Here is a 25,180-nt window from a genome sequence, read left to right as displayed (position 1 = left end):
TTTAATGTTCCCAGATCCTTCTGCTAGTGTGGTGACCAGAACTGAGCACAGTATTGCAAGTACTGCCGGACCAACGCTTAGTACAGTTGCAACGCAATATTGCAGCTGTTATACATACTGTATTGGACTTACTGTCCTGTTATACTTACTATATGTAAAGGCAAGCATATTGAAGCCCATCTTCAGTATCTCATCTTACCGTGTCACTACTTTCAGCAAGTTAAGAACTTGTACCTCAAGTGCATCAACACCCCTGAGATCCTTGACATTTACTGTATGTCCTGATAGTGCTTGACATCCTGAACTGTATTGCTTCACGTTTGTCTGGATTCAATTCCATCTGCCACCATTCTGCCCATCTTTTAACTGATTTACGTCCTGCTGCATCCTAAGGTGATTCTTTTTGCTATCTTCCACTGCAACAATTATTGCAGCATTAGAAAATTTACTAGCCAGTCATGTAATTTTTCTCCAAATCATTCATACGTAGATATTAAAAACAATTATGGTTCCGGCATGTATCCTTGCGGTTTTCCACTAGTTTCAGTCACAGTTCGGAAAGCACTCCTCAGTCGCTACCCTTTGACTCCTGTCACCAAGCAAGTTTTGGACCCAGCACAGCCTGGATGCCATGTGCCCTGACTCTCAGGCCCACCCTTGTCACTTGAAGACTGGTCAAATATCTTGTTAAAATTCATGTAAACTAGTCAAGTTTATTGTCATCTGATTGCACAATAACAATACAGCGAAGCACTGTTCACCGATGCTCAGAGCAAAACATGTGGACACACAACCAGGCACTAACATATACAGACAACAATACATTTGCAGGACAAGTATGCTTACATACATACATACATACAAAAAAATAAATAAATATAGTTTTATGAATATGAGAGTCTCGGATGTCAGTGTGAGCCGTTTGTTTGGTTATTCAGCATCCTTACTGCCCGTGGGAAGAAGCCGTTCCTCAGCCTGGTGGTCCTGGCTCTGAGACGCCTGTATCTCTTCCCCAGGGAGCAGCTGAATGATGCTGTGTGCAGGATGGAATGATTTTGCACGTCTTCTTCAGACAGTAATCCCGGGAGATCACATTGATGGGTGGGAGGGAGACAGCAGTGATTTTTTCTGCCTCCCTTATGGTCCTGTGGATTGACCTCCTATCCATTTCTCTGCAGCCACCGTACCACACTGTGATGCAGTCAACCCGGGTAGAGCTCCTGTAGAAGGTTAATATGATGACGTCTGATAGCTTTTCCCGCCTCAGTGTTCTCAAGAAATGCAGTCACCATTGCGCCTTCCTGACAAGCGACAGACCAGTAAACTACATCGCCCACCCTTCCATTATCAAGGTTCTTGATTACTCTGTGAGACAAGATTTGCCGTGCACAATCCCACACTCACACCCCCTAATCAGACCCTGCTTTTCAAAGTGAGCACAAGACCTGAGCTTTAGGACTTCCAATAATGTCCCTACTCCTGATGTAAGGCTCACTGAGAGTAGCTTCCTGGCTTGTCCAGTGCCAAGACCACCAGACTATCGTCCAACACCAAAACCCACAAATCCCTTACTCACAGATTTTATATGATTGAAATTTCTTTTTCCAGATGTTGCAATTGGAGCACCAAATGAGAATGACTTTAGAGGAGCTGTGTACATTTATCATGGAGATACCTATGGAATCGTCTCCCAATATTCAATGGTATTTGTTTATTTAGTTCACCATTTCTAACATTGTTATATCTCATTGCTAACCCCTGTGGCTACTCCTTGTGAGATGAGATCGCGGTGCAATCTAATAGAGTTGCTGCCTCACTTACTTAGCTACGGAGATGTTGACGTAGATTTTTTGGTTTCTCTCTCTTGACTGCATACGCTTCCTCTCAATGCAAAAATTTCATTGCACGTCCCAAAAAGGTCCAGGTGGATAAGTTAACTGGCCACAGTAAATGTGCATAGAAGTGGGAATTGATGGGACCACAGAGAGACTAAATGTTTGGAACTCAGTGGCCAAGGACATGTTTCTGTGATGCATCTCTCTATGCTTTCCTTTCTCTTTGTTCTTCTCTGGGTTGATTGGATATGTTTCCGCCCCCCCCCCCCCCCCCTCCCCTCCTTACTTTCCAATTTCTAGGACTTTATCAGGCAGTGCCTATCTCTATCGGGAAGACATTCACTTGAATTTGATTGGAACCATTGTCCTGGTGAATCAGATAACCAGGGCTGTTGAATGTACTCTAGCCTAAACAGTGTTGGGGTTGGGGTGAGACAAGAAAGTCTGCAGATGCCCTGATTGTAGAAAAAATACAATACTGCAGTAAGTCTGCAGATCATGTGGCAGACTTGATATTAGCAAAGATAGAAATATATAACCAATGGGTTGGGTTTCAGCCCTTTGTCGAGGTATGGGCAAAATGCAGAGGGTAGAAAGATATGTATTGAAATAATAGTGGATTTTGGTGGGGGGGAGGGGAGATTTAAATGGGTTAGTGTAGGATGTGTATTAATATGGAGATAAGTAAAACACACACAGAAATGCTGGAGGAACTCAGCCGGTCTTGCAGCATTGGAGGTAAAGATATATAACCGACCTTTGAGCCCTGAGTCTTTTTTCAAAAAAGCAGGAAGGCATCCGAATAAAGGCAGAAGAATGGGAGGGGGAGGAGTCCACACCAACAGCCTAAAGGTGCTAATTGGATGTAATAAGACGAAAGGTCTCTGTAAAAGACCTTTTTCTCTGGAAAAAAAAGAGGAGAGAGAGAGAGCTGGGGTTAAGGCGACAGGGGGAAGATAAAGAATGGGGAGGGGCATTTAACAGAAACAGGAGATGTTGATGTTCATGCTGTCCAGTTGGAGGGTGCCCAGAAGGAAGATGAGGTGTCGTTCCTCCAATTTGCAGGTGGTCTCAGTCTGGCAGTGCATGAGACCACAGCAAGGGAATATGGGATGGGGAATGGAACTGGGTGGTCCCCTGGGAAACCAAGATTGAGGTGGAATCAGCAAACCAAAGGATTATTTCCATGTTGTATCATTATGACTAATCGTAGGCTACTCCAATTTTCATAATGATTGACCAAATGAAATTGGCTAAAATAATCCAGAGGGCGACGTCACAAAGTGCATTTGAATACATTTATCCCTGATTATTCCAGACTGGGATGTTGACCAGCTCTTGCTGCAGGAAGACACAGGCTGTTTTATTTTTCAGACACTGGAATCATGCATTCTCCAATAAATATCCCCACTTGTGACCATTTGATGGAAGGAATGCCCACCTCCTTGGAACCCTGTCTAATGGTGGGAGTTGAGGGAGTAGAGCCCATGATGCAGGCAAAAGATGCAAGATCTGTTCTTCCAGCCTCAATGAGAGTAAAATTTTCAGCATTGAGGGAAAGGCAAAACAGTTTAGGCCACCTGGGCAAAACCTCTTTGCATTTTTTCAGTTACCATGCAGTTTCAAGACCATGATACAATTAGACATATAGTAGAGGAACAGGGCCTTCTGGCCCATGATCCCATTCCCCCCAAGTACACCCATGCAACCAATTAACCTACAAACCCTGCACATCTTTGGAATGTGGGAGGAACCCAGAGTACCCGGAGGAAACCCACATGGACATGGGAAGAACGTACAAACTCCTTAGGAACAGTGGAAGATTCAAACCTGGGTCACTGGTGCTGTAATAGTGCTGCACTAACTGCTATGCAGATCGTGAGACCCTTGAGATGGAGGAATTGGGAGAAAGGGATTGCTTCTCTGCAAGAGATAGAGTGGGAAGAAGTTTTATCTAGGTAGCAGTGGGAGTCATTAGATTTGTAATAGGTGTTGGATAGTTTCCATCATGAGATTGAGAAGAAAGTTCCATGAATATTCGAGGGGTAGGCATTGCTGGGGGGGGGTGGGGTGGTACTTTGATGGGTCAAGGGGGCAGGCCTATGAGGGTCAGAGGTTCAGTGTGGTATCATAGACCCTGGGGCAGGTGTCAGAGGGGCAGAGGTTTAGCATTATGTCATAGACACTTGCCCCGGGATGTGTCAGAGGCACGTAGACTTTGTGTGGTACCATAAACCCTAGTACTTGGATGGGCGTCAGAGGTTTAGTATGGTATCATATGCCCTGGTCATGAGGGTGACATTGATTACCCAGTTGGTCTTGTTTTTGCTGAAGTCTGTTACACCTTCACTCTTTCAGAAGCTGTTGGCACAGAACATCAATCCAGAATTGCGCATGTTTGGCCAATCCATATCAGGAGGAGTTGACATGGATGGAAATGCTTATAAAGGTACCTGAAGACTGAGTTACATTTGAAAATAAAAGCAGAAAATGTTGGAAACACTCAGGAGATAAGGCAGAATCTGTGGAAAATGAAACAGAGTTAATACGAATGACTCCTTTTCAGAACTGGGGAAGTGAGCAACCAAGTTCGTGGAAGTTGCAGAGAAGCTTAGGGAAGGAAAATAAATGGGAGCTGCTGGTGTGGACCTGGTAATGTAGAAAGGGGAGACCCAGCGCTGCTCCTTACAGACATTAAAAAGCTGACAGGTGGTGGCACCTGTGCTCGGCAGAGGCCACAAGGGGTTGCAGATTCTGAGGAGCAGGGTACTCGAAGTGGGGAGAACACCCTCTATCGCGAACCAGCGAAGGGCTCAGCGGCTGTGGGTAACGAGGTCGGGAGACCAGCATGGGGTGCGGACTGCTGGAGACTGGTTCATGGGAACCAGATATTCGAGCTGGGATTTGAGAGGATGCTGAAGACAAGAAGGGCTTCATAGTCTTGGACGCTGAAAACTTCCTGATTGTATTGGCGGTTTGGATCTGGAGTACGGGGTGCTGAGGAATCGAGCAGGAGTCTGTGTAGTTGCAGAGGCAGCAGGAACACCAGAGGAGAATCCACAGACAATGACTCTGAAGGGACTCTGTTTTTCTTCTCTTACTGTAAGGGGTAACAGTAATGGTGACTCTTTGTCCACATTAAGGCAGTTAGAGTGCAATTTTAGTTCTGTACTAGTACACAACAATAAAGGATTCCTGAATGAACAGGATAATAGCAGCTTCAAACAGCTTCAGGACAGTGTTGTTGAAATGATTCCCATAAAATGTGGCTGTGGAAGCAAGTTTTGGAAAACACCTTGTTGAATTGTGGTTGGGTAAGGCAAAAGAAACCGACTAAAGGAAATAGTGTCAGAGATAGAAGGAGAACTTTCTCTGTTTACCCAGAAACAGGTATTTTCATATTTTTCCCCTCTGCTATCGAAAGATGGCATTCAGCCCATTGAATCTCTGCTGGTTCGACCGAGGGCAATCCAACTCTCCCCTCATTTCACTGTAACTTACTTTCTCACACATGTTCATGGCTGCTCTTTGATTCTCCAGCCAACCCCCACCTTTGGTGCAATCTGCAGTCAAAAATTAACCTGACAACCTGCAGGCTCTTAGGATGAGGATGGAGAGTGTAGTGCCCTGGGAAAACATCTCTGTTAGAGAAACCAATGTGGACTGGATAACCAGTGCTCCATCATCTTTGGTCATCTTGAGCTCCCGGTTGCATGTCTCTTTCACATTCTCACTAACTTGTCTTTCCTCCGCCTTCTCCACAGCGACAGATGCAAATTGGAAGGACGACATCTCACATTCCTCTTGGAGGTCTTACAACCCCAATGGTAGAAATACTGATTTCTAATCGCCCAGTGTTCTCTTCCCCCAATTCCAAATCAGAATTTATTGTCGTGAACATGTCATGAAATTTGTTGTCTAGTGGGAGCTTTCCAGGTGTAAAATTGCTATAAATTATATTAAATTAAATAGTACAAAGGAAGAGAAAGTGAGGTAGTGCCTTTGGTTCATTGTCCATTCAGAAATCTGATGGCAGAGGGGAGGTAGCTGCTTTTGTACCATTGGTTGTTCATCTTCGGGCAGCTGCAGAAGTTTGCAAGTTTATGGTAACATACCAAATCTCCTCAAACACTTCACAAAATAATAGCCCCTGGTGAGCCTTCTCTGTGATTGCATCGACGTGGAGATTCCAGGATAGATCTTCAGAGATGTTGACACCCAGGAATTTGAAGTTCTTCCCTTTGGAGTGCTGACCCCTCAATGATGGCTGGTTTGTGTTCCCCTCCTGAAGTCCATAATCAGTTCCTTAGTTTTGCCAATGTCATCAAAAACGCTTGCAAATTTCTACAAGTGTACTGAGAAGAGCATTGTGACCGGTTATATCACTGAATGTATGGAGGTGCCAATACACTGGGCAGGAACAGGCTGCAGAGAGTTGTGAACTCAGCCAGTGCCATCATGGGCATTAAGAAAGCAGCTTCTATCATCAAGGACCCTCATCACCAGTCCATCCTCTCTTCTCACTGCTACCATCAGGAAGGAGGTGGAACAGGAGCCTGAAGATGAACACCCCAACGTTACAAAAACAGCTTCTTCCCCTCTGCCATTAGATTTCTGAATCAACAATGATCCACACGGTTTTCTTTTGCACTAACTTATTTAAGAATATATAATTTACAGTAATTTTGCCGTAAAATAATGAACCTCATGACAGGTTCTTGACTATGAATTCTGATTCTAATGATTCTAAGCGCTCTTCAGTCATCAACTCCCATTATGCTAGTGCCCATTTATTCAGTGGTAAACGTTCCCTTTGGTCAGGAGAGGACTGCTTGCATTGAAGCATGCCAAGCATGTGATGCCAAATGCTGACATCTGCAGGAGCAGTATCTTGCACTGGAAATGATAAAGTGTGACATTAAACAGGGAATTCTCATGATCCCCTTCTCTGAACCTTGACCTTTAAGCAATTTTGGCAAATGGTGTTTGCATGACCTCTAATGTGTACAGAGCCGTTGTCATACCCACGCTCCTGTTCGGCTCCGAATCATGGGTCCTCTACCGGCATCACCTACGGCTCCTAGAACGCTTCCATCAGCGCTGTCTCTGCTCCATCCTCAACATTCATTGGAATAACTTCATCACCAACATCGAAGAACCCGAGCTGGCAGAGTCCGCAAGCATCGAATCCATGCTGCTGAAGACCCAACTGCGCTGGGTGGGTCACGTCTCCAGAATGGAGGACCATTGCCTTTCCAAGATCGCGTTCTATGGCGAGCTCTCCACTGGCCACCGAGACAGAGGTGCACCAAAGAAGAGGTACAAGGACTGCTTAAAGAAATCTCTTGGTGCCTGCCACATTGACCACCGCCAGTGGGCTGATCTCACCTCCAACCGTGCATCTGGCGCCTCACAGTTCGGCGGGCAGCAACCTCCTTTGAAGAAGACCGCAGAGCCCATCTCACTGACAAAAGACAAAGGAGGGAAAACCGAACACCCAACCCCAACCCACCAATTTTCCCTTGCAACCGCTGCAACCGTGTCTGCCTGTCCCGCAGTCACCAACGAGCCTGCAGCAGACATGGACATACCCCTCCATAAATCTTCGTCCGCGAAGCCAAGCCAAAGAAAGAAGAAAAGAATGCTGTTTTAGTACAAACAAAATGCAGCCCCAATAATTTTGAAGTTCCAAACATTTGAAGGAGCTCCTGAAGACACCAACATTTTATTTATATATATCTCTTTGATGGGGAACTTTGAGAATATAATTCCTAAATTAGATTTATCAGATTCTCTTATTCTTTTGAAAATTAAATTTATAAACAATAAGTCATGCGTTCAAAATACAATCCAATACATATTTTATTCCACCCCCCAACCCTATCCCCCCATCCCACCCAACCCCCCTCTAAACTACCCAAAAAAAAACAAAGAAGAAAGAGGAAAGAAGGCAAAGAGAGAAAGGAGGAGATCTACTAAAACAATACATTGAATTTTGTGCCATGGATGTGACCACACCACCAATGCATGGGAAAGAAAGTTTTAATAATTTAATCGCATCCGTTTCATATACGGGCTCCAAGTTTTAATAAAGAAAGAATAATTATTTTGTAGATTCATATGTTATTTTCTCTAAAGGAATACATGATCTCATCTCCACATGCCGTCGTTGAATATTCAATTTAGTGTCATTTTTCTATGTCACTGCAAGACATACATTTCCTAGCTAAAGCCAACCTTATAAAAGCAAGTTGGAATTTATCTAATTTTAACTCAAACTCGATGCTTTAATATTACCCAATAAAAATATCTTAGGATCAAGTGGAATTTTAAATTTAAACATAACCTCCAAAAATTCCTTGATTTTATTCCAAAAAGGTTTAACCGTCTCACATAAGCAAACGGAATGTGAAAAAGTTCCCAGTTCCTCAAGACATCTAAAACATGAATCTGAAGTAACATATTTACATTTCTTTAATTTCTCTGGAGTCGAGTATAATTGATGAATAAAATTATAATGAACCACTCTATATCTTACGTTTACAATTCTCGTCATACTGTCCTCACATATTGACATCCAGTCATCTGGAGAAATAGATATTTCCACATCTTTTTTCCATTTCACTCTAGTTTTAGGCAACTGGTTTAGGCATTTTAGTCTGCAATAAAGTATACATATCCGATATAAAAGCTTTCTTACCACTATTGGTAAGCAAATCTCAAATTTAGATCTTCTGGGAAGCCTCAAAGTGCGTCCAAAATTATCTAACAATAAAGCTTTAACTTGATAATAAGAAAAAAGAGTACTTGAATATATTTCATATTTCTCTTTCATTCTTTGAAAAGAAATAAAATAACCCACCTCATAACAATCTTATACCAATTTAATTTGTTTTTGTTCCCATAACTTGAAAAGTTGATTGTTAACTGTAAAGGGAAAAAGCTTATTTTGGAGCAAAGGTGTTTCAGCCAAAATTTTCCCTTGAGTGCCTATAGTTTCATTCTTATTAGTCCGTAACTCCATCAAGTGTTTCAGCACTGGCAGATTATAACGACTTAATTACTGAGGATTCCATCGATGATTTATCAGATTCTCAATTGAAATTTGTTAAATTAGCCCTGGTGATAGCGAGGAAGTGTATTGCTATTACTTGGAAGTCAGATGTCTCTTTAACATGAGGAAGGTTCAAAGATGTATTCCATTATAAAAAAAAATTCAAGAGGTAAATATCCAATCTCTTCACAGATTTTACGCTCAAACATTAGGATTGAATTTATGAATAATTCCTTTGATTCTTCCGGCTCAGTGAAGTCTCCCTCAATAAATTGTTTTTTTGTGAAAATGTTTTTATGTGGGATCTTTGAGTGTTTCCAAGAGTAATCCAACTTAATATATCCATTATATTTCTTATATTATATATGTATATCTGTATTTCCTTTTGTATTTTTATTATTTTTATTTCTTTTTACATATTCTTTTTGTTGTTTTAGTTTAGAGTTTTTTGAGTAGCTGGTGGGTGGGTTGAGGGGAGTGGGGGTTGGGAGGGTGTTAGATTGTTGTTTTTTTATGTTTCTAATTATTTTTGTTATCACATTGTGAAATAAGAAAACTGTATTTTTGCATGTGTTCATTATCAATAAAATATTCAAAAAAAGAACCCTCTTTTAAATTTAAGTGATTCATTGGGAGCTGAGTCTAATATAACTTTAAAAATGCAGAGATTTGGGGAAATGATCAGATTGTCTGTTTTCATTCCAGATGTAACCATAGGTGCCTTCATGTCAGACAGTGTGGTTCTGCTGAGGTAAGAAATGCTTTCACTTTCTGTGCCTTTGAAGCTTTTTTAGTTAAATTACTGCTGCATGGTCCTGAACTCGGACAGAACTGTTATTGTTCTCTTTTATGATCATCCAGTTATTTAAAGGAAAATAGTAACATAATCTGAAACCAGTTTGGTGAATACTGAAAATAAGCACTGAGTCCATCCACCTTCCCAATAGGAAACTGTAGGTTTTTCTCATGACAGATTACGGTCATTCTTCTTTTAAATTTTCAAGGTATTGGGAGATGGTTCAGAGAAGGTTCTGGGAATGAAGTTGTTGTCATGTGAGGAGTGTATGTCAGCTGTACTCGTTGGAATTTGATGAGAATGGGGGGGGGGACCTCATTGAAACATTTTGAATGTTGAAAACCATGGACAGAATAGATGTTGAAACGTTGTTTCCCATGGTGGAAGATATTAGGACAAGATGGCACAACTTCAGGATTGAGGTCAGAGATGCAGAGGAATCCCTTTACCCAGAAGGTGGTGAACCTGTGGAATTTGTTGCCTCAGGCGGTTGTGGTGGCCAAGTTATTGGGTGCATTTAAGGCAGAGATTGATAGGTCCTTGATTAGCTGGGGTATCAAAGGATATGGGAAGAAGACCAGGCGATGGGGCTGAGTGGGGAAAATGGTGGGGCAGACTTGATGGGATGAATCGCCTATTTCTGTTCCAATATCTTCTGGTCTTATGGAGTGTATTTTAAACTTTTTCCCTCAATGGCTATTTATTTTAGAAAGGTTTTATGTGCACAATATGCTGAATTTACACACAGTAATAGTGATTTAAATAAAAATTTAGAGCATGGTTTGACTGCTCACCCTTGAAATGGCTGATGTGCTTTGTTGTATGTGTTGTGACAGAGTATATAGATATGTTTTTGAGAGAGAAATTGGGAAAGGTTTGTTAGAGTAGGTCACTTACAAACACTTTAAAACAGATCTTATTTGAAATACTGGAGCTCTGCTCAATGCTAGACATATCGGGGCCTTACAGCTTTTGTAAATGCTTTGAAGAGTACTCAAGAGACTTCACGAATGGATTGTTGTTTACAAAAGGCAACAGATGAAAGATCTTGCTGGAGCAGGCGATTGTCTGGAAGAGAACTTGTTCTAGAAGGGTCATGTGGTTTTGAAAGCAGAGAGAGTCAAACAGGTTTTCTCTCAGAGAGAGACACACACACTGATCACTTGTACAGTGTTACAACTAGGAGACAGCAGCTGGGATGGCCTGGACAAAGCCCTTTTGGTTAATGCAAGAGGAGAGGACTGGCTGTCTAATGTTTCACTTGGAAAAAGAGAAACAAGAAGGAACTCTGTGGTGACCTGAAAGAAAGAGATTATCATCTGGAGAACCCTGAAGAGGCAAGTATCTTTGGCAAGACACTGAAGTGGCTGATGGAAGTAAATGTACAACAAATCTCTCTCTGAAAACTGACAAGAACCTTCTAACTTTCAAGCACCAAAACCTGATGAACTTTATACATGTTCAATTCTGTGCACAGTAGAAGAATTGCCTGCAATCAGTGAACTTGGAGGAATGAGAAGAGAGATTGGACTGTGAACCAAAGAACGTTTCTAAACTTGCACACATATTACAAACACGTGCGCTTAGAATTAGAAAGGGTTTAAGTTAGGTTAAGTTATTCAATAGAGATAAGTTAAAGTTTGATTCTGTTTTCATGTTTAAAGATAATTGAAAGCAACCTTTGTTTAAGTAACCATTTGTCTTGATGAATATCTATTGCTGCTGGGTTTTGGGGTCCTCTGGGCTCCGAACAGTCTGCTGACTTATCTACTTCTCTGATTTTGACTCCCTCCACATCAATATAACAAAAGGTTAGCTGAGTCACACGTTACATTTTATTTTATGTTAATATTCATAGAATTAGGAGATAAACTTGTTCATTTTAAAGAATATTTTGTGGGTGTTAATAAACGATTAAAAATTTCAGTTCTATATCTGTATAGTAGGTCAGTAGATAGACCAACTATTGATCAAATGTGTCAAACATAAGTCCATCTTCTGTCATGTAGCCTTTCAACATTTTTAACATCTTCTCAACCTTAAGGAGAGCCAATCGCATCTATTCTAGATTCCCTGTGCAAGTGCAGATTTTCACCTGCCGTATTTTAATGTATTTCCTCAGTACTCTTTCCAAATTCTCGTTGTTTCTTCTCATAGCGAACAGAAAGGAGCACAAACTACTGGCCACTGGGCACATTGAGGCACATATATGCTTAGCATAATTTAGTGTAATAGGCCGGCAGTGGCAATGATAGTGCCGGCACTGTCTGTCAGGATTTTGTATGTCCTCCCTGTGCCTGAAAGGTGTTTGTCTGTTAGGGGTTTGTACATTGTCTTTCATACTTTGTTTATGCATTGTCTGTAAGGAGTTTGTATGATCTCCCCATGTCTGTGGGTTTCTTCCGGGTGCTTCGGTTTCCCTCCACCTTTCAAAACGAGCAGGTGGGGTATTTGAGCGGCACAAGCTCATGGGCTGAAAGGGCCTGTTACCTAAATTAAATTATGTCTAAATTAAAACATATTGTAAGTTCCTTTCTTTTTAAATATTGGATTTTACATAGAAATAGTACATAAGTAAAAACCATTAATCAAAAGCCGCTTTCAGGTGGAATAACTGGGAGAATGCCGCTCTGGAGCCAGCTGCTGGCGTGTGCGAAGCAACATTCAGGTGGCAGCTCTGAAGGCGTTGTTCTGGCACCCGAAAGATCCGCAGCAGGAGAGGCGCCGCGGAGCAAATGGTGGCTCCTGTTGACTGTGGCCGTAGTCCTGCCCACTTTCAGGTGCCTAGGGGGAGCGCTTGGAAGTGGAGAATACACCTACCCGAGAAGTAAGTACTCCTCAGGTCAGGATTCTCCGCTTTCAGGCGGCCTCCCAATAGCTGGATTTGGGTATTTTTGGCGGCTTTACGTTGGGGTATTCTGGCCACCTGAAAGTGGCTACAGGTAATATATAAAAAGGAATATGCATTAAAAAAAGTTATATAAGAAAAATAAAACTATTATATATAAACTCAATAACATAGTCAAACAGAAAAAAAGTAGCAAACACTTAATTAATTACAACAATTGAAAAAGATAAAAACATATTACTACTATAATATACTACAAAGTCTAACCCCCTCCCTTCTGAAGTTATATAGTCTCTCTTTGGCTTAGCTTCGCGGATGAAGATTTATGGAGGGGTAATGTCCACGTCAGCTGCAGGCTCGTTTGTGGCTGACAAGTCCGATGCGGGACAGGCAGACATGGTTGCAGCAGTTGCAAGGGAAAATTGGTTGGTTGGGGTTGGGTGTTGGGTTTTTCCTCCTTTGTCTTTTGTCAGTGAGGTGGGCTCTGCGGTCTTCTTCCAAGGAGCTTGCTGCCCGCCAAACTGTGAGGCGCCCAGATGCACAGTTGGAGGCGAGATCAGCCCACTGGCGGTGGTAAATGGGGCAGGCACCAAGAGATTTCTTTAGGCAGTCCTTGTACCTCTTCTTTGATGCACCTCTGTCTCGGTGGCCAGTGGAGAGCTCGCCATATAACACGATCTTTGGAAGGCGATGATCCTCCATTCTGGAGACGTGACCTACCCAGCGCAGTTGGATCTTCAGCAGCGTGGATTTGATGCTGTCGGCCTCTGCCATCTCGAGTACTTCGATGTTGGAGATGAAGTCGCTCCAATGAATGTTGAGGATGGAGCGGAGACAATGCTGGTGGAAGCGTTCTAGGAGCCGTAGGTGATGCTGGTAGAGGACCCATGATTCGGAGCCGAACAGGAGAGTGGGTATGACAATGGCTCTGTATACGCTAATCTTTGTGAGGTTTTTCAGTTGGTTGTTTTTCCAGACTCTTTTGTGTAGTCTTCCAAAGGTGCTATTTGCCTTGGCGAGTCTATTGTCTATCTTGTTGTCGATCCTTGCATTGGATGAAATGATGCAGCCGAGATAGGTAAACTGGTTGACCGTTTTGAGTTTTGTGTGCCCGATGGAGATGTTGGGGGGCTGGTAGTCATATATAGTAAGTACATGTAATTTCCCTACCATTGGGGAAAAAAAACCACAAACTCTTAAAACAAGATCCAAGTGATCTTATAAATTGCAAAAGTAATTGATAAAAGGACCTCATAATCGTAGAAAATTTGAATCCATTACAGTAGAAGAACATCTGATTTATGTTCCCCAAAGTTAGGCATGCCGTCTTATTGGATAACCATTGAGTATAAGTAGGAGGGCCAGCAACTTTCCATTTCATCAATATTGAACGTCTAGCAATAAGGCAGGCAAAAGAGACTACAAGGGATTGAGACATAGTTAAATTCAAATCAGTTGTCTTAGTTGATCCAAAAAGGGCAATTATAGGATTAGGTATCCAATTCACATTGAGAACTGAAGATAGGTACGAAATATATCTTCCCAAATAATGAAGAGAGAGGATCAAGGCTTGTAATTTCTTTCTCCTCACTCTGTGTCTTTAAAGTCAGGGATCATTTTCAATATTTTTAATCAACTTTTTGAATTTGACGTGGCATATTTAAAAGTATTTCTGTATGCAGATCAGGTTATTCTGCTTCTGTTCTCTGTAAATCTTTAGATCCTTTGTTTGAATTGCCTTTCCCTGAAAATTGTTCATAATTCTCTACATTCCATTTGCCACGTTTCTTTCCATTTTCCAAGCTGATTTTTATTTTTAAGTCTGCTATTTTCCATTTTTAATTTTTAAAAAAGTTTTGTATTAATCAAAAGCTATGAAATTGTGTCCAAATCATAAATACTTGTCAAAAAGAGCAGTGATCCTCCACTGAATCTTGAGGGAGACCTCCATATACTTCCCCAGTTTGAAAAACGACTACAATCATGACTTTCCGTTGTACAGACTTAAACATCCATGCTGCAGTACATCCCCGAATCCCACAAGCCTTAATTTCGCTGACATTTGTTACGTGAAAAACTAACCCATCTTTGGGGACAAACAGAAAATATATTTTTTAAAGTAATCTAGCTGGGAATTGGAAGGATTTGGTGATCTCAGAATGAAAATCACAGGAAGCGGAGTGCATGTAATTAAGAAGACAAATGGTATGTTGGATTTTTTTTTTGAAAAGCGCAAAGTAGATTTAATTAAATTATTTGCCATTTTTGAAAGGTAATATGTGAAACATTAAATGAGTTTTGATCTCCTTTACCAAGGTGATAGAGTCAGAGAAAGAGGCCCTTCAGTCCAAAGAAAGCATATACTTGCTCAGTATAGATGGAATGAATGTTCACTGAAATAATTGCTGAGACTAAAGGTACCCTCTCAGAAGGTTTTGACGATATTCGAGAACCAGTGCACTTGAGCGAAAATCATTTGAATCACCAGAGAGAAAAGTCAAGGCAATGGGACTGATTGGATGGATTGCATGGATTTGCAAAGACCAACGACCTGAGCAGCAGTGAGCCTACAATCGTACTTTTGGCGATTTACCTCCAAAAATTTACAGGGTTTGCCGGTTAATTGGTGCATTTGGGTGGCACCGGCTCGTGGGCCTGAAGGATGTGTAACCGAGCTTTATGTCTAAATTTAATATAAGATCGAGATGGCCATGTGCAACAAGCAGTTGATTCTCTATAAGGACGTGTCAGAAGACTGGAACTCAGCAGTAAGGGCAGCTGGTGCAGGGAGCCTGTGCAAATTTTTGTTCAAGCCATTGCAGTTAGTGCAATGCTCTTATAGCGCCAGTCACCTGGGTTCGAGTTCGCCCCTGTCTTGAAGGAGTTTGTACTTCCTTTTTGCAGCCTGCGTGGGTTTCCTTCAGATATTCCACTTTTTTCCCACCTTCAAAAAGCTTAGTTTGTAGCTTAACTGGTGTATTTGGGCTGGAGGGCTCATGGGCCTATTACCGTGCTGTATCTAGAAATTAATTTAAAAAAATTTAAACATCAGTTTTATCCTCTCCCCGCCACCCCCCCCCCCCCCCCTTTTTCGCTTCTACTCTCCTTCTGAGATATTACTAAGCAGGTGCAGATGAAACACAATTAAATCCTTCACGCTTTAAGCAAATCCTCAACTTACTCCAACATTGGCTGAGTTCTCCTCTTGACAAGTGCCAAGTCTCCTGATCTGGCAGTTTAAGCACCACCCCTTACTCCTATTGATTGTCCTCATTCTTGAATTATGATTAATACCATTTTTATCTTCCAATTTTCTTTTACCTCATTTTATTCTGATTTTTTGTTTAATTGGCTTTTTCATTGAACGCGCGGTGGAAGACAATTTTGGTCATTTAAACCTGTGCGGTCCAATGCCACTCAAATGAACCGACAACCCGGTACGTTTTGAAGTGTGGGAGAGAACCGGAACACCCAGAGGAATCCCATGCAAGCACTAGGGCAACATCTTACAGACAGCGGCAAATTCAAAACCAGGTCGCTGGCTCTGTAATAGCATTGTGCTCACCATGCCACCCAACCTGCCAAAGTCATCAGCCTTAGAACCACAGATCATTGCAGCCCAGGAAACAGACTGTTTGGCCCTTCTAGTTTATGCCAATCCCATTGACTGCACCTAATCCATAGCCCTCTATATTTTTTCCCATCCACACACCTGTCCAAATTATTCTTAATTGCTAAAATTGAGTCTTCATTCACTACTTCAGCTGGCAGCTTGTTCCATACTCCCACCACTCTCTGTGTGAAGAAATTGCCCATTATGTTCCTCCTAAACTTCTCCCCTTACACCCTTAACCCATGCCCTTTGGTTTGCATCTCACCTAACCTCAGAGTAAAAGGCCTCCTTGCACTTACTTTCAATATATCCACCATAATTTTTTAGACCTTTATCTTTAATGCTCAATCTTCCATGCTCCAGGGAATAATTTCACCTCACCAATGCCTTGTATAACTTTACCATCACATCCCAACTTCTATGCTCAATATTTTGATTTCAAGATTCCTTTATTGTTATGTAATAAAACAGATGTAATATTACACAAAATTTGCTTTAGTCTACCATAAGACAGGTTCACCATCAGCAGAAATTTCTGGCACCTCTTGTAGTCAGAGAGTCCCTTCAGAGTTATTGAGTGTCTGTGGATTCACCTCCAGTGCTGCCTCTGCAGCCACACAGACTACAATCCATAGAACCATAGAACAATTACAACACATAAACAAGCCACCTCAGCCCTTATAGTCTGTGCTGAACCACTTTTTCTTGTCTAGTCCCACTGACCATCACTCAGTCCATAACCCTCCATACCTTTCCGATCGATGTACCTGTCCAAATTTTCCTTAAATGTTAAAATTGAGCCTGAATCAACTACTTCAGCTGGAAGCTTGTTCCACACTCCCACCACTCAGAGTGAATAAGTTTCCCCACATGCTCACCCCAAGATGTTTCCCTTTCATTCTTAATCCATGGGTCCTCTTGTTTGAATCTCACCCACCCGCAATGGAAAAACCCTATCTATATTTACTTTATCTATCCCCCTCGTCATTTTATATACCTCTGTCAAATTGCCCCATATTCTTCTATACTCCAAGGAATGAAGTCCTAACCTGTTTAACCTTTCCCTGTAACTCAGACCCTGAAGTCCAGGCAACATCCTAGTACATCTTCTCCACACTCTCTCTATCTTATTGATATTGTTGTTGTAGTTAGGCGACCAAATCTGCACACAATATTCCAAATTTGGCCTCACCAATGTCTTATGCAACTTTAATATAATATTCCAACTCCAGTACTCAATACTTTGATTTATGAAATCAATATGCCAAAAGCTTTCTTTACAACCCTATCCACCTGTGATGCCATTTTCAGGGAATGATGTATCTGTATTCCCAGATCCCTCTGTTCTACCTCACTCCTCAGTGCCCTACTGTTTACCATGCATGTCCTTTCTCGGTTTGTCTTTCCAAAATGCAACACATCCACTTGTTTGCATTAAACTCCATCTGCCATTTTTCAGCCCATTTTACCAGCTGGTCCAGATCCCTTTGCAAGCTTTGAAAGTCTTCCCCACTGTCCACTACACCTTTGATCTTTGTGTCATCTGCAAAGTTGCTGATCTAATTTACCACTTTATCATCTTGATATAGATGACAAACAACAAATGGACCCAGCACTGATCCTTAAAGCTCACCACTAGTCATCGGCCTCCGGTCAGAGAGATGTTACAGAGCCCAGAGGACCCAAAACCCAACAGCAATAGATATGCACAACACAAAGGGGTACTTAAGAAAAGTAGTTTTTAATTATATTTGAACAAGAAAACACAATTAAACTTTAACTTATTACTATCAACTTACTTAATCCTCCCCTCTAATACTAAGGGCAGGTATGTGTAAAAGTTCTTTGGATCACAGTACAATCTCACTGGTTGCAGGTGATTCTTGTACTGTGCACAGAAGTTAGCATTAATAAACTTCACCAGTCTTTGGTGCTTAACAGGTAAATGGTTACCATTCAGGAGGGTTCTTGTTGGTTTTCAGAGAGAGATTCCTTTTGTTCCAGGACATCTGCACCTGATTCCTTTCCAATCAGTCTTGCTGACGAAACTTGGCCCCTTCAGGGTTCTCCAGATGATCCTCTTTCTTTCAGGTCACCTTTTAGACAGCCAGTTTTCTGCTTTGACCAGGCAGTCTTCCAAGATTTGCCAGCTTGTCCTTCTGGATCTGAAGTATGTGTCTCTCCTTCTCTCTCAGTTCCTTCCCTCTCTGAGCGCAAAGCTGTTCTCTGCTTGCAAAGATCACGTGCTCTTCCAGGCAGCATGATACTTTGTTCCTCTTTTGCAAAAAGCACTCTACAAAAGTCCTGCAAAAAATCAGTGTTTTAAAATGTTTGTGTGCAACCTGCTCTAACAATTCCTCCTAAACCACCTCTAAACACTCTTTCACAGAGGCAATCATCCACTACCACTCTCTGGCTTCTCCCAAAAAGCCAATGTCGAATCTAGTTTACTACCTCACCGTGAATACTGAGCGACTATACCTTCCTGACTAAACTCCCATGTTGGACCTTGTTAAAGTCCTTACTAAAGTTCCAGGTAGACGACATCCACAGACTTTCCTTCAACAACTTTCCTGGTAACCTCATTGAAAAAAAACTGCGTAAGATTAGTTAAACGTGGCGTACCATGCAGAAAGCCATATTGACTATCCATAATCAGTTTCTGGTTATTCAAATAATTGTATATCCAATCTCTTAGAAAACCTTCCCATTAATTTACCTAACTGATGTCAGTCTCACTAACCTATAATTTCCAGGGTTACTTTTGGAGCCTTTTTTAAACAACGAAACAATGCGAGCTGCCCTCTAATCCTCTGGCACCACACCTGTGCCTTTGAATATTTTAAATATTTTTCCCAGAGTTCCTGCAATTTCTACACGTCTCCCTCAAGGACTGAAGGAATATCTTGTCAGACCCTGGGGATTTATCCACCCTTGTTTGCTTTAAGACAGCAAGCACTTCCTCCTCTTTCATCTCTATAGGATCCATGACCTCACTGCTTGCTTCCCTCACTTCCCTAGACTCTGTGCCAGTTTCCTGAGTAAATAGAGATGTAAAAAACCTATTTAAAATCTCTCCCATCTTTTCAGCTTCGTACCTAGCTGACCACTCTGATTTACAAGAGGACCAATTTTGTCCCTTACCATCATTTTGCTTTTCATATACCTGTAAATGTCCTCATGATTTTCCTTCACCTTGTCTGCCAAAGCAGCCTCGTCCCTTCTTTTATTCCTCCTTTGCTCCCCGAGTTTTTACCTTCATTATGATCACTGACCCAAAGTGTTCCCCTGCTCATACTTCTGTCACCTGTCCTGTCTTGCTCCCTAATAGTAGATCCAGTATTGCACTCTCTCCTGATGATACCTCTATGTATTGATTTAGAAAATTTTCCGGAACACATTGGACAACCTCCAAGCCATCCAGCCCTTTTACAGTATAGGAGTCCTGGTCCATGCACAGAAAGTTAAAATCATCTACTTTCACAACTTTGTTTCCTGCAATCTCCCTGTGGACTTGCTCTTCTATTTCTTTCTGACTGTTGCGTGGTCTATAATGCAATCTGATGAGTGTGATCATACCTTTCCCATTCCTCAGCTCCACCCATCTAGCCTCAGTTGACGAGCACTCTAGTCTGTCCTGCTTGAGCACCGCTGTGATAGTCTCCCTGATGAACAAGGCCACTTCTCCCCTTTCATCCATCCTACTCGATATATCAAGTCTCACTATTGACTTAACTAACCTAACTTAACCCCCTTCTAATTCTCAGTGCACGTGCATTGTGTGTGTAAGTTCAGAAATGTTCTTTGATTCACAGTCTAATCTCACTTCTCATTCATCCAAGTTCACTGATTGCAGGCAATTCTTCTACTGTGCACAGAATTTAACATTTATAAAGTTCACCAGGCTTTGGTGCTTGAAAGGTAAATGGTTACCGCTCAGGAAGATTCTTGTGGGTTTTCAGAGATTTGTTGTTCCAGGACACCCACAACTGATGTACTTCCATCAGCCACCTCAGTGTCTTACTGACGAAGCTTGCCCCCTCAGGGTTCTTCAGATGATAACCTTTTTTTTCAGGTCGCCACAGAGTTCCTTTTTGTTTCTCCTATTTCAAGTGAAACATTAGACAGCCAGTCCTCTTGCATGAACCACAAGGGCTTTTGCCAGCCTGAACTAAGCACTCATAACTCATCTTCCAAATGGGGTTTTTCACAAGCTTGCCAGCTTGTCCTGTTTCAGTCCCAGTTGCTGCTGCAGATTGTAACACTGTAGAATGAATTTCTCTTTCTCTCTCACACACACACACACACACACACACTCAGAGAAAGCCTGTTTGACTCTCTCTACTTGCAAAACCAAATGATCCTCTTAAAACAGCAAGTTCCCCTCCAGACTGTCTGCGGCTCTGACAAGCTCTTGCATCTGTTGCCTTTTTGTAAACAACAATCCATTAGTGAAGTCTCTTGAGCACTCTCCAAAGCTTCTGCAAAGACTGTTGGCCCCAACATGTCTAGCATGAGCAGATCTGTTTTAAAGTGTTTATATGTGACCAACACTAACAAACCTGCCCCAATTTATCTCCCCAAAACATGTCTATATTCTGTCACTGTAAGGAGCTGCAGGTGGAATCATTTCTCATAAGTGAAGTTGCAGGGATAGTGTTGACTTCCCTGACGATCCACATTCTGCAAGAAGACCATGTCCCTGTCCTGGCTGCCATTCCCACTGTCTATGAGGTAGAGAGAATGAAATAAGAAAAACCTGCCCTGACCTGTGCCTTCTCGATGAATCCTTTTTTTCTCCTCGACAGTCTTGTCCTCACCTCAACTCCTGCACCACCTGCCTCTGTTCGCCAAAGCCTCAACATCCCAATCTTACACTGGCCACTCCCACAGTGGTGACTCCACTTGAGGACCCCCTTCCCTTTATTGGCTACAGCTAATCAGCCAATGGAGAACCTTAAGCAAGCACCTACCCTTCCTGGCAGTTTTTAAATTATTTTCTTCTTGTTCAAAGCCCTGTTCTTGCAGCTCCCAACGAGAAACATCTTTCTTTTATTTTTAGCCAGCAAGTGAATTCACAACTTGGACACTATTCCTTTCTCTTTCATGTACACATAACATCCCTACTGTGATGGGTTTCCGTTACTCATTTAGGTGTAATAACTACACATTAATTCTAACCAAACAGTCAATCACTTCCAACTCTCTGCCACTTTGATTGCTTTTATTTTTGTTGCTCAAAATAAATTATACCAACTTTTACTTTAGTTAAAGAAGTTTTGTAATATTAAACGAGCCTCCTGATGAATCAGCAGATTTGTCGGCACTGAATGTATAATGACCAAGAAATTAAAAATTTCAAATGGTTTGTTTAGATTCATGATTCAAGCCAAGTTGTTCCCAGTAGCAGATGGTTCAAAGTCTCAAATTTTAAGTTTTTGGAAAAATAAAACAAAAGGAAGTGAGAATAGGCATTTAAGGAACTATAATGTGAGGGTTTAGGAATGGGGCAAATGTGGCTGGGTTCCACACTGAGCGATAAGGGCATGATGGGCTGAATGGCTGCCTCCTCCTCGGGTGGATGCTCTGCAGCTGATCAAATTCATCCAGTCATGTGTGCAAAAGAGTGGGAGAGAAGAACGTTAACTTTTGTCCCCCCAACCCAGGATGAGGATGTCAACTTTATCCACTTTGTTCACATCCTTCATCCTGAGCTCGTTCACTTGATTCATCTCTGCTGACACTCTCCCTTATCTCAATCTCCCTGACTCCCATCTTGGGAGACAAACTATCTAAAGACGTTTGATATAAACTGACTAACTCCCACAGTTACCTTGACCACACCTCTTCCCACCCTGTTTCGATTAAGGATTCTATTCCTTTTTCTCAATTCCTCCGCATCTGCTCGCAGGATGAGGCCTTCCATTCCAGGACATCTGGTGTAGCCTCCTCCTTCAGAAGCCATGGCTTCCCCTCCACCACCATCAATTCAGCCCTTACCCCCATTTTCTGCACACCTGCCCTGGCCCATCCCCCTCCCAGACATAATAAGAACGGAGTTCTCTTTGTCCTTGTCTTCCATTCTCACCACCCTCTCCATTCACTATTGTTTTACACAATTTCTGCAGTCGGCAACAGGATGCCACCACCAGACTCATCTTCCCCTCTGCAAAGCGCATTTGCACTCAACTCCAGCATCTGATGACTTTCTTGTTCCCCTCCCCTCCTCTCACCACCTTCTGCAGGTATCACTGCTTCAATGACTCCCTCAACGATTCGTCCCTTCCCACTAATCAGCCCTCCCGGTACCTACCCCTCTGAATGCCCCTACAGTTACACCACTATTCTGGCTACAAACAGTTCTTTCAAGTGAAGCAGCATTTCACTTGTAAATCTTTAGGGGTCATTTACTGTATTCAGTGTTCCTGATGTGGCCCCCTCTATATTGGAGAGACTGGTCACAGACTTGGAGAGCATTATGTTGAGCACTTTCACTTTGTCTGCTGCCACAGCAAGGACCTCCCATTGGCCAACTATTTTAATTCCACGCACCAAAAAAATTGTCAAATCAAGACCATCCCAAAAAATTGGGAGAACACCTTAAATTCCGTCATGGCAGTCGACAATAACATCGACCTCCATTTGCCATTGGACCCCTATGCTGGTTTGTTTATTTCTCAACCTCTCAGCCTCCTTTCTCCCAGCTCCCCATCCCCTTCTCTTCCTCCTGTCAGAGAGCTGCCCTCTCCCTCTATGACTTTTCAGCTTCTTTGTTATATCCACCTCTTCCCATTTCACCTGTGGTGCTCTCCTCCCCCCCCCCCCCGCTTCCCCTTCTCCCCCTCTTCTCATCACCTCCTTTGCCCCCCCCACCCCCACATTTTTATTCATGTTTTTCCAGATTCCCAACGGAGGGCTCAGTCCTGAAATGACAACTGTTTTTCACTTCAATCACAGCGTCTGCAGAATTTTATGTTTCACTTCTCGCTCTGGTCATCCATTGATAATGCCGTTGAAGTCTTTGTTTTGCAGAAAGTATAATTTTTAATATGTGGCTGGTGAGTTTCAACTGGCATTGGATTGCTGGGTCATTGTCTGTGTGGGTTTTCTCCTGGCACTCTGCTTTCCTCCCACGCTCCCAAGACGTACAGGGGAGTAGGCTCATTTGGTTGGCTCCAGTTCAAATGGCCGGAATCGCCTTCGACTGTGCTGTAAAAAAAAATTCCCTTCATTTCACCACGTACTCATTTTTAAAGATGGAAAAGGACGTCAGAGCATTCCATTACTTTTCATGGTAATCACACTGAAAATAATTGGGAAATCATTCATTTGCAGAAGAGGGAGATGCGTCCGACAGCACCGGCCTCAGATACACCTATTTTAAACATGAGATGCCAAGATGGAATGACAAAAATTACAAGGCCAGGGATAGAACATGCACACATGAAATTTAATTAAATATGGAAATCTAACAAATGGAGGTGTAAGAATTTCAACAGAACTGGAAACTAATCAAGTTAAACAAGAAAATCTCTCTCCGCTCTCCACCTGAGCCCTTCTTCAAGATATGGGGCCTCAGGCTTGACACGCCAGTAATATACCTTTACCTCCTATGGACTCTGCGAGACCTGCTGAGTTCCTCCAGCATTTCCGTATGCAACCACAGTGTCTGCAGACTTTTGTGTTTCGTTGCATGCAATTGATTGTTTGCCTGACCAAAAATTCAACAAGATGCTTCATTAAGAGAGAAAACGGGAGTTGTTATACAATACCTAACACATCCCCAGAAACTCGACATGCTCTTTACCATTAATAGAACAGATTGAGAAGGAGGTAGGTATTTTAGTGGCTAAAAGAGCAGCCCAAATGGGACTTGCTCAGGAAGGCATCTAGGTTGGCAGGGACGAGTTTGGGCAAAGGACCTGTCTCCTTGCTGTATAATTCTGTGTCTTTGTTACTGGTGCAATTGGATTCTGGATCAATTTACAGTAAAAAAAAATCCCCGTTATCTGGAATTCAAGCAACTGGCCAAAAAAAAAGAGGAGATAAATAAAATATTAGGTTAAAAAAATATGCAAGTTTAAAGCAGCTGTTTGATTAAAGTTGTGTTTGAGGACATCTCGAGTTTACTGATCCATTGTTGAAAATGTTTTTCTTGTGTTTCTCCTTTGCAGAGTCCGTCCGGTTATCACCGTGGAGATTGCCATCCTCCTTCCACCGTCCATTAACATCACTGCTCCACAATGCCATGACGGCTTACAGCCAGTCAACTGCCTGAATGTCACTGCTTGCTTCCGTTTCCATGGCAAACAGGTGCCCGGTGAAATAGGTGAGGGTCCAATGATAATGTTCTGTGTGGTTTTATTTTCCTTTTGTCATTCTTGCTAAAACCTTGAGTTGGTCGAATGATTATTTAATGGACTTGTGGTCTTCACTAGTTCAGAAGCTATTTTTCACTTTTTTTTTTGACTAACCCATTTCCAAAATATTTATATGGCTGTGAGAATAAAATTCTGATCTGCTCGTCAGAGCCAACCCTGGCTCAGGATTCCACTGATGATCAATGAGACGATTAGAAAGTACATTTCAATAAAAAAAAGCTAGTTGGCCAAAGTGGTTTTAATTTGGACAACTAATTGAGTTAGATATTCAATGGGATTCATTTTGTTTCTTTAGCTGTTAATATTTAAATAGTTTTGGAATGAGTTGGACATAGTTTCCATTTGGGATATGTCTGGTATAAATGCTGAAGGCTATTTTTAGGCAGATTAACTAGTATTTTAAATGTCTTAACATAAACCAAAAATAATATGAGGAGTGTTATGCATTGTTCCAATGTAATAGTTACTCAAATGATCCTGGACATGGATCTAAATTCTACTGATGAAAATATCTATGTCAATTGATAGCAATGAGAAGTTCTGGGCAAGAGCAGTTCTGGTGTAGCCGACTGCTACAAAGAAACACACACTCTCACACAGTCTCTCTCTCTCTCTCTCTCTCTCACTCTCTCTCTCTCTCTCTCTCTCACTCT

The 25,180-nt window shown here is 42.0% G+C and overlaps 1 protein-coding gene across 4 annotated transcripts in view; it reads left to right on the top strand.

Moving 5' to 3' along the window:
- itga9 (integrin, alpha 9) overlaps window positions 1-25,180 on the top strand; it is a 454,332-nt gene that overhangs the window by 112,093 nt on the left and 317,059 nt on the right. For all 4 annotated transcript variants that reach the window (XM_069920313.1, XM_069920311.1, XM_069920310.1 and 1 more), the window contains exons 11-14: window positions 1,609-1,703; window positions 4,194-4,284; window positions 9,595-9,640; window positions 24,321-24,475. In XM_069920313.1, coding sequence (XP_069776414.1) covers window positions 1,609-1,703; window positions 4,194-4,284; window positions 9,595-9,640; window positions 24,321-24,475 — 387 coding nt within the window. The remainder of the gene's footprint in view (window positions 1-1,608; window positions 1,704-4,193; window positions 4,285-9,594; window positions 9,641-24,320; window positions 24,476-25,180) is intronic.

The sequence above is a fragment of the Narcine bancroftii genome, chromosome 2 (assembly GCF_036971445.1).
Source record: "Narcine bancroftii isolate sNarBan1 chromosome 2, sNarBan1.hap1, whole genome shotgun sequence".
Classification (NCBI taxonomy): Eukaryota; Metazoa; Chordata; class Chondrichthyes; order Torpediniformes; family Narcinidae; genus Narcine; species Narcine bancroftii.
Note: the sequence above shows the minus strand (reverse complement) of the source record. Positions and strands in the feature narration are given on the sequence as shown.